This window comes from Microtus pennsylvanicus, chromosome X (assembly GCF_037038515.1).
Source record: "Microtus pennsylvanicus isolate mMicPen1 chromosome X, mMicPen1.hap1, whole genome shotgun sequence".
NCBI lineage: Eukaryota > Metazoa > Chordata > Mammalia > Rodentia > Cricetidae > Microtus > Microtus pennsylvanicus.
The window spans coordinates 118,708,158-118,718,774 of NC_134601.1; the positions used below are offsets into that span (position 1 = coordinate 118,708,158).

The 10,617-nt window shown below is 40.2% G+C and overlaps 1 protein-coding gene across 3 annotated transcripts in view; it reads right to left on the minus strand.

The window, feature by feature from the left end:
• Positions 1–10,393, minus strand: part of Txlng (taxilin gamma) — a 101,507-nt gene extending 91,114 nt beyond the window's left edge. The window contains exon 1 of one of the 3 annotated variants that reach the window (XM_075958071.1): positions 10,218–10,391. In XM_075958071.1, the coding sequence (XP_075814186.1) occupies positions 10,218–10,319 (102 nt within the window). In that variant the 5' untranslated portion in view covers positions 10,320–10,391. Of the gene's footprint in view, positions 1–10,217 lie in introns of all 3 variants that reach the window. The other 2 variants (XM_075958068.1, XM_075958070.1) reach the window with 2 other exon arrangements.
• Positions 10,394–10,617: the final 224 nt, after the last annotated feature.

Genomic DNA, 10,617 nt, shown 5'->3' on the forward strand with positions numbered 1-10,617 from the left:
AATTTGAACAACTTTGCCAAAAAAATTAGGTAGATTCTATACTAGCTCTCCAAGGTTAATCAAATAGAAAAAAATAAATAAATTAGGCAAACTTCTAGTACTGGATGACTGTATCAGTGTAAATAACACAAAGAATCAGACATTCTGTAGCATACCTGTAATCCAAGCACTAGGGAGGAGGCGGTAGGTGATTGAGTATTCCAAGAAACTTTTGTTGCTATTAGCTATACCTAATAATATTTACCATATTATAAGTTATGCCAGAAAAATTAAAATTAAAGCAAATTCATTTAGAAAGGGAACTGATTTTGTGCCAGCTGTCTACTTCTTTTTTTTTCTTTTTTTTGGTTTTTCAAGACAAGGTTTCTCTGTGGCTTTGAAACCTGTCCCACCGACCAGGCTGGGCTCGAACTCACAGAGATCTACCTGCCTCTGCCTCCCGAGTGCTGGGATTAAAGGCGTGTGCCACCATCGCCCGGCTCCAGCTGTCTACTTCTGTGTTCATTCATATCACCACAAAACTTAAGTAGTTTGACATACTTATGATCTCAATTTTCATAGTTTGGCAATCTGGGTATGGCTTGATGGGGTCCTTGACAGGGTCCAATAGGTTGAAATTATCTCAAGCCTTCATTGGGAAAGATTCACTTCCTAGTTCACTCTCATGGTTGTTGCTGGGGTTCAATTCTGTATGTGTTATTGGATTGAGGCCTCAGTTCCTCATGAGCTGTTGGCTAAAGGCCTTCTTTGGTTGTCTGCCATATAGGTCTTTCCATCAGCCTCTTAAAACAAGATAGCTAGCTAGCTTCTTTAGAATGAGCCAAGGAGCACCAATGTAAGGGAAAGACAAAAAGGCAGTCTTATAATCATACAAATGACATTTCTTCAGTTTCTCACTCTGCCCTCTCTTGACAGTCTTGCTACCTTATAAAGGCTGTTCTCAAATTGCCAAATTGCTAGACTCAAATGATCCTCATTTAAAATAAAATAAAAAGCAGCTGTTTTTCCAAACTAAAAAAAAGAGCAATTTTCTTTTTTGGGGTGTGTGTGTGTGTGTCATTTTATTTGTGTCTCCAGCAAACTTTTTTTTTAAATCTTAAAAAAATGTGTTAATCACAAGAGCCAGGCATGGCAATACTTGAAATCTTGGCAGCTGGGAGATAAATGTAGGAATATCAGAAGTTTAATAAGGCCATCTTCTGCTATATAGCAAGGTTGACACTAGCCTAAATTCCATAAGACTCTCTCAAAATAGGTCGGGAAGACCAAGTTACATGGAATATAAACAAGGACTGTTGAGCACAAAAAGCCCAAGTTCTAAATATATCACTCACTACTGTTTATGTGGCCATAAGGAGGTCAGATTCTCAATTTCCTTACCTGTACAGTGTGAGTATACAATCCCTTCCTTCTATTAGTTGTAAAATCACATATAATGAATATACATTCCTATTCCACAACAGAACTTTTTAAGAGCACTGGTTGCTCTCACAGAGGACCCAGATTTGATTCCTAGCACCCACAAGGCAGCTCATAAATATTAATTCCAGTTACAGGGGTCTGGTGCCCACTTCTGGCCTCTGAGGGCACTGGGCACATGTACACATAAAATAAATTACTTAATAAGTAAGAAAATAAATAAATTAAGCTGGGCATGGTGGTGCACACCTTTAATCCCAGCACTCAAGAGGCAGAGGCAAGTGTATCTTTGTGAATTTGAGACTGGCCTACATAGTGAGACCTTGTCTCAACCCTCCCTCCCAGTAAAGTAATAATAACTTTTTTTAGATTATTTGAATAAAGAATATATTCTATAAAACATATGTGACGCTTGTGGGATGGTCCAGTGGGTATAGGCACTTGCCTCAAAGCCTAACTATTTGAGTTAGATCCCTGGAATATTTATAAAAGTGGAGAGAACCAACTCTACAAACTGTCCTATGATATCCACATTCATGTCATGGCAAAAATTACTTGCACACATACTATATACACACAATAAGTTTTTTAAAAACATATACTCACTTTTTTGTTTGTTTGTTTTTCGAGTCAGGGTTTCGTTTTGTGTAGCCTTGGCTGTCCTGGAACTAGCACTATAGACCAGGCTGACCTTGAACTCGCAGAGATCTACCTGCCTGTACGCCACCACTGCCTGAACATACATTTTCACTTTTAACATGGCCTACACTTCAGTCCAAATAATACTTAGAGAAATGTGCTTGTTAACAGAGTGTAGACACTCACCCCTATAATCACAGCACTTGGGAAGCTAAAGCGGGAGTGCCACAAAATTAAGGTCAACCAGGGTACATACTGAGTTTACCGATAGCCTGGGTTACTGTCGGACCCTGTTTCAACAAAAGGGAGAAGGTGCCATGGGTCAGAAAAAGAGAAAGTGTTTCTAAACTACTGCCTATCTTTCTCGCCATTCTACTTTGACTTTTCAATGAATAAAGAAGATAGATGAAAATATTTAAGTGTTACAAGTAATTATTAATCACAGAGGGGATAATAAAGGTTATTTTGTAGAACTTTTGAAAACACAACATAGAAATCAACACTAAAAACAATAAATTCAGCTGGGAGGTGGCGGCATATGCCTCTAATCTCAGCATTTGGGCGCCAGAGGCAGGAAGATCTCTGAGAGTTCGAGGCCAGCCTGGTCTACAGTGAGTTCCAGAACCAACGCTACACAGAAAAACCCTGTCCCAAAACAAACAAATAAAAAACCCAATAAATTCTAGTAAAAATTATTTTGATGGGTCAGGCAATGGTGGTACACACCATTTTAAAAATAATATCTTATCTGGGCATTAGTGGTGCACGCCTTTAATCCCAGTGCTCGGGAGGCAGAGGCAGAAGGATCTCTGTGAGTTCGAGGCCAGCCTGGTCTACAGAGCAAGTTCCAGTAGAGGCTCCAAAGCTACACAGAGAAACTCGGTCTCAAAAAAAAAATTATTTCGACAACATAGTACAACACTGATCATTTCATGTACCTTTCTCACACCTAATAAAATTTAAGTAGTTGCAAGGAGAAACAGAATTTCAACTAGGAAATAAACTGAATCGTTAAAATATATTGTCTCAAATGTGTGTGTGTGTGTATAGGTATATATAGATATAGTCTCATATACACATGTGTGCATATATAAGTATGTATGTATGTGTATAATCCAAGTGTGAGTATATTTTTGTGTTTTATTTTTTGAGACAGGGTCTCACTATGCAGCTCTAGCTGTCCTGGAACTCACTATGTAGACAGGCTGGTCTGCAACTGAGAGATCTGCATGCCTCTGCATATGCCACCACTCCCAGGTCAGTTGTGAGTAGATCGTAAATGCTGTGGAGTAAAAACACCGTCACTGTGGAAATCAGTTTGTAGATTATTTGCACCCACCATGTTTACTGCTGCTTTATTCACTATAGCAAAAAACTTGGTATCAACCTAGTAGTGAAGACAACAGATGACTAAAACAAAAACTTGGTATATATAAAAGAATATAATGCAACCCAGCTCTAAAGAAAAATGAAGTTAAAAAATTTACAGAAAGCACATGGGTCTCTCTGAGTTCAAGGTCAGCCAGAGGTCAGGTCAAGTATACATAGCAAATTCCAGGACAGCCAAAGCTATATAGAAACTTTATTTTGAAAAACAAATATCAGAACAGAAATCATGAAAAAAATTAATTTAAAAAGTACATTAAGTTCACACACTCTCAGCAAGAAAAAAAAACATATGTTCTCTTATATGAAGAATGTAGCCAATCATATGTAAATAAATGTACATGAAGAAACAAAAACAAGAAAGGCTAAATATAAGGATGGACTGAATGCAGGTAATGGACACGAATTAAGAAAGAGGCTATAAAGCTAATTGTTTTTCCAGTTCTAATTCTGTTGGGGGCTTTTTGATTTTGGTGGTGGATAAGTACACAATTTAGCATGAAGCTCCACAGCTTCTGTTCCAAATGCCTGTTCTGATTGTATAGAAGTTCACTTGGATTTGGTCATTTTAGTTATTGATTTTTTCACTTGCAAGATATTTTTAATGATGAAAAATATAAAAATTTAAAAATAAAATGAAAGGAAAAATATTTGAACAAAATTCAGTTAAGACAAAATATAAATGAAAATATGAATTGTTAATATTAAAGATTATATATCAAATAAAGAGATTTTTTAAAAGTGATACCACCTACTTTGCAGAGCTCAGATATTAAAATGTATGAACATTCAATATATCTAATAGTATATGAAATCAGTAAATTTTGATCAAATTCTTTCCTTTGAAATTTAACTCTCTGAAAAATATAAAATTCGGTTTTTTAAATATAAAATTTGAAAACAGGTGGTGGTGGCACAAGCCTTTAATCGGGAGGCAAAGGGAGGTGGATCTCTGTGAGTCTGAGGCCAACCTGGTCTAAAAGAGCTAGTTCCAGGACAGCCAGAGCTAAACAGAGAAACCCCTGTCTCGAAAAATCAAAAAAAAATTAAAAATATATATAAAATTTGAGCACTACCTATTTGAAAAAAATTTATTTTAATGAATCTTGTAAAGAATCCAAAAGGGGCTGAGAGATATGTGTCCAGTGGTAGAATATTTAACTAGTATGCAAAGACCCTGTGTTCTATCCCTAGAAATAGGAAAAGGTGACCATACAAAAGCAAATCTATATTCTATTTCACGTGAATTTTATGTTTCCTACATAAAATTTCTCCAGTCAAGGCTAATAAATGATACACAAAATGGCATATAAGCTACCTTCCAGTCAGGTATGGTAGTGTACAACTGCAATCCCAGTATTCTGGCAGCTAAGATTGGGGGACCACAAGTTTGAGAGCAACCTGGGCTGGGATACACAGTGGGACCTTGTCTCAAAGGGAAAAAAAGGGAAGAAAGAAACACAAATGAATATTGCATTCATTATAATATGAAAATGTGAAGATTACTAAAAGGAAGTACTGCCTGTATCTATATGTTCCCACTGTAGCTTCTCCTGTAGACGTAGGTTTTTTAATAGGTCTCCCATTAAAAACATGAAAGCTTATGGGTCAGAGAAATGGTTCAACAGCTATGAGAACTTGCTGCTCTTGCAGAAAAATCTGTGTTCCGATCTCAGCACCATGTCAGGATTCTCACAACTGCCTATAACTCCAGCTCCAGGGAATTCAATGCCCTCTACTAGCCCCCACATTCTCATGCATATACCTACACACATGCATACAATTAATAATATTTTTAATGAAACCTTAGCAATAGCTAAAATAATGTAACTAGATCACTTTACTTATTAATATCTTTGCCAGAAAAGTGGAAGTTCAACTTCGCAAATGGAGAAAAAAAATAAAAATTAATAAAAATGATTCCTTCCTGAACTATATATACTCATGCCCAACCCTCACTGCTTTATCACAGAGATTCTGGGAAGGGAAGAAAATACAAAGCCTAGAAGGTGGATTAGAAAATTAATAACACCCTAAAAGCAAGAGAATCTGATCTTCCATATATTATTCCTTCTAAACCATATAAAATTTTATATGCCCTACACTACGCCCACTGTCACATCAAGTCATTCCTCACAATAATCCTAATATGGTATGCACAGCAGCATTCCCACTTTCCGGGCGATGCAACTGAGGCTTGTAGCCTGAGAAATGTGCCCAGGGTTACAAGGCTATTAAGTGGCAGAGAGCCAAGAGTCTTGACTCTAGAACCTACACTATTTACCCACTACTATACTACTTATTACCATAGTATAGATGAAAGGGCACTGGGTTCCAAACTTAGCTTTATCCCTTGGGCAAATCACCTGACCTTACCTAGCAGTGTGTCATCAGTAAATGAGAGCAATGATAGCTGCCCAACCTTCTCTACAGCATCTGAGTGATGCTAGAAGAGTTAATGTATTTGCAAACGTGCTATAAAAATGATAGGACATAAATGTAAGGGTTTGGTAAGGTGAATCCAAGTATCATATACTTTTTGTCTTTAAAAGGATTTACAGATCTAAAAATAGTTAAAAATTGTAAAGATTTTTATTTTTAATTATGTGTATGTGGATGGGTATGTGCAGGTGTCCATGGAGGCCCGAGGCATTAGTTTCCTGAAACTGGAGGTACCAGCAGTTGTAAGCCACCCGATATGGGTGCTAGGAATTAAACTCTGGTCCTCTACAAGAGCAGTTGTGCTCTTAATGGCTGAAGCATCTCTCTTGTCCCAAGTCAAATCATCTTTTAACATTCCCAAATGCAAAACTTTTGTTGAAAACAAAAACACTGAAACATTCAGAAAAGACGAAACTATGGAGACAGTTAAATGACCAGTTTGGTAGCACACTCTAGGCTACACAATGAGTCCCTGTCTCGCAATAAATACATACATACAGTGACAAGTTGACATGGCATGGTGGCACATGCCTGTAATCTCAGCATTCAGAAGGCTAAGGTAGGAGGATCAGTATATTTGAGGGCAGACTGGGCTTCACAATGAAATACTATCTCAAAAAACAACACACCAGAAACTGGCAAAATAGTTTAGTGGATAAGGCACTTGCTGCCAACCCAAGTTTGATTCCTAGGCATCCCTGTGGTAAATGTCTTCTGACCACCACACATATAATATGACTGACACACACACCTAAATAAATATCATCCAACTAAAAGGAAAAAAATCAGCTGGGAAGAATGACTAGGTGGAGCACAGGCTACTCTGGACATATGTTATTATATACTTGTCAAAATTTATACATTGTAGAACATCATCGAACCATGTAATCTATGGGCTTAGTCTGTAATAATGTATCTATATTGCTTGAACAATTTTAACAAATTGTAAAACATTGCTGCAACATCTAAATAAGGGGATGGGATATGTGTGAGCAGAAATAGGAGAATTCTACTTTCTGCTCAATTTTTCTGTAAATTTATAAACCGCTTAAGTGTCTTGATATTTTTTATGATCAACTTTATGAAATAGGAATGAGTAAACTTAATAGTTCTTTGTTTTTAAGAAATGCCTGTAATATTTAATAATGTATACCTAGTTTCTTATATCAATGATGTATAACAGAACTTTACACAATGATGACAATATCTTGAAGCCAGGTGTAGTGGCTAACACCTGTAATTCCAGTACTAGTAAAATTGAGGCAAAAGAACAACTGCAAATTTGAGGCTAGCATGGGCTACATAATGAGTTCCAGGTTAACATAGGATATACAGTAAAACTCTGGCTTTAAAAAATTAAGAAAACAGCCGGGTGGTGGTGGCGCACGCCTTTAATCCCAGCATTCAGGAGGGAGAGAAAGGTGGATCTCTGTGAGTTCGAGGTCGGCCTGGTCTGCAAGAGCTAATTCCAGGACAGACTCCAAAGCTACAGATAAACCTTGTTGGGGGGGAACCAAAAGAAAAAAAGTAACAAAACAAACAAAAACCCAGGAAACTGCACCACAGCCATATTAATTACTGGAATACTTTTACTGGAATACTTGAAATCTGGCTAGTATAACTGAAAAAGAGAATTTTAAAACTTTATTTAACTTTAACAAATTGTAGTTGGTCCCAGTGGTACAGCCTGTAATCTCCACTACTCAATCCCTAGTATTAAAAAAATAAGACAGCAACATGGTTAGTGCCTATAATACCAGCAGTTTTAAGACAATTCCTTAAATGACACCTAGATATATACTGCAATGTTACCTTTAGAATAAGTCACCCCAAGAGCCCATTCAAACGAATATAGTTATGAAACCATGCTATAATTAACTGAGCAGGTTAAGAGTGACTAGGCACATGAGCCCAAGAGTTCAAGGCCACCCAGATGAACATAGCAAGATTCTGTCTCTTTTTAAAAAGTGGGTGTAGTAATGACACTTGTATAGTACTTGGGAGGTCAGCCACTGCCTCAGAAAAATCAGTGACTAGGCAGATGATTTGAACCAGGAACCAACAGAGCCCATCTCCAGTTTTCTTCACTTCAGGTCCTATAATATAACCAAATGATAACAAGTCATGTTTTTCAATTCCTCCAGTATTTTAAAAACAACTGAATTTGTGTAATATTATTTCTGATTCCTGAAAAACAAAAGTATAGAGGGTAAGTTAGAAAAAAGGAGTTTTTCTCAGGTTACTAACCTAGAATCAATAAATCGAAGATCATAAGTGAGCAACTAAAAATTAATTTTACAGACACAAGATGTTCATTCAATTTTGAACTGAAAATTCAAAAATAATGTTAATTTCTATTCCATTTTATAGTCAGATAGAAACCAAAAGAAAGATTCCCAGAAAAGCATGAGCAAAGTAATACAAAGTAAAAATAAGACAATAGACATATAAGACCATTCATATACCAGCTATTAACCAGAGTTCTGGATTCAAAGAGTCATTACCTCTTATCCTCATAGTTGAAAATACTAGTTGATTAAACCTTACTTCCTAATTCAATGACTTTTTGTCCTTATTCCAGTGGCATAAAAGGGAACTTATGTCCTCAATTGCAGTGGCTTTTTATCAGAGCTCTCCCCTGGGGAACCTATGAAATCAAACACTGAGATTGGCTCCCCACCCTCAGGGAATAAATGTCCAAAGTGACAGTGTTGAATCCCAAAAGAAATGTTGGGCCACAGCTTCTTTTCCAGTCCTTCAAGCAGCAGATCCTATTTTTATGAGAGACAGAATAACATGAAAATACTTGAACTTAGAGGGAAAAACACCAAAGGCCAGAGTGGTGGCTCACAGCTGTAATCTCAGCACTCAGGAAACCGAGGCAAGAGAAGAGGATTGTCTCAAGTCCAAGCCAAGCCTGGGGTACATAGTCAATTGGGGCCAGCCCGCTACAGGGTGAGAATCCATCTTAAAAACCAAAAAAGTGAGGGAGAAAAGGACATGCCCCAAAAAGCCAATTCTTGACATTGCTCAAATGTAAACCAGACCTTTGTTCTCCCTTTTGAAGTTCATGAATCGCATTAGAAAAATATTATTTCGTAACTTCATACAGGAGTGGCTTTTAAGATTAGTCAAATACATAATTAAGTAATATTAAATAGCCCTCAGTGGTCAAGCAGGGTGTCCAACAAGTTGAGCGGTTTCGGTGTGTTCTCCTGCAAGGAAAAAGGATGGGATTTCCACCTTTCCAGTACCATACACCCCAGTTCTCAGTTCCTGGGGCCCAAAAGCCCTGTACCCTATTCGTTGTGCAATCGTTGTCAAAACTCCACCCACTGAGCTCCAGAACAAGTGGAATTCTCCCATTCTGAAAGAGATCTCGATTTTCCTGTATCCAGGGAGACACTGAAAACTCCTTGACACGAGTCAAGTAAGGCAAGGGGGAACAAACGGTCCAGCTCTTCTCCTAGATTAAGAAAAGACCAAAACCCAAGCCCAGGAGGCACTCAAGTTTCCACTTAGCAAATTAAAAAGAAAGAAAAGAAAAAAAAAAAAGAAAGAAAGAAAAGAAAGAGAGGGTAGTAGCAAGAATGAGGAGACTGCTACCAGACGATGATGCTCTTTCCCCAGCATCACCTTCTCATCCTCAGCCTCACACGCAAGGCAAGTCGGTGATGCCCAGAGACCAAGCCCCGGCTGTGGGTCTTGGGAGCCCCGCAGCGTCCCCTGCGTAGCCGCCCGCGCACTGGCGGGGGGGAAAGCTGGGAGGGGAGGGATGGGGGGAAGGGGCGAAGCGCAGCCCCAGCTCCCGCGCTGTTATCTTACTGCGCAACAGCCTCAGCTCCGAGGCCGGGGAGCACCCCGCAGCGCGCCCTACGCACCTGCTGGTGGCCGAGAGGGCAATCCTGGACCCCGAGGAGCCTCCCCCACCCCACCCCACCGCCTCCACGGGCAGGGGAGTCCCAGCGCAGTGACCACACGGGCTGAGAGAACACCTGACGCCCCGGGGCAGCACCGGCCGCACGTGGCTGTCATACCTGAAGCGCCCCAGCCTAGCACCCCTTAGCCCTCCCTGCCCCGGGTCTATCCTGCCCTCTCAATTCCCTACCGCCGAGTGCCCCCAACTCCCAACTGTAGTCCTTTCCCACCCGATCCATTTTAGTCTCACACCCGCACCTGCTCCCAACTATCGTCACCCCTCTGAGGGAAAGGGGCCGGATGTTCGTCCCGCGGCTAAAGGTAAAGGGGGGTAAGTGAAGAGGTAAACCCCGAAAAAGCTAACCCAATCATTCCCGCGACACAACCCCAACTAAGGCATCCCCTTCACTGACCTTCTGCCTGGGACTGCGTGGCCGTTCTTCCCGTTCGCCCTCAACAGCCTCCTCAGTACCGCCGTCTCTTCCCCGCGCTGCCTCCTCAACCGGAGTCGCCATGAGGTGACGGCAGCAGCCAAACAAGCGGCTGGACCAGGGGCACGGAACCTCGCAGGGGCTTCAGCCCCGCCCCCTTTACACCCCAGCCAATCGCATAGTGAGAGTTCTCCACGTGACCGGAGGAGGTTGGCTCCAGAGAGAAGGCAGCTTGATGGGGGTGGGGAGCGTCGAATTCTGGGCTGGGCTTCGGTTAGGGCCGAAGGGCAGACAGAGGCCGCTCGAGTCTGCGCGGACAGGAAAAGGGAGTAGACTACAAGTTCCAGAAGGCTAAGCGGCAACAGCGTTCAGCCAGGGATCT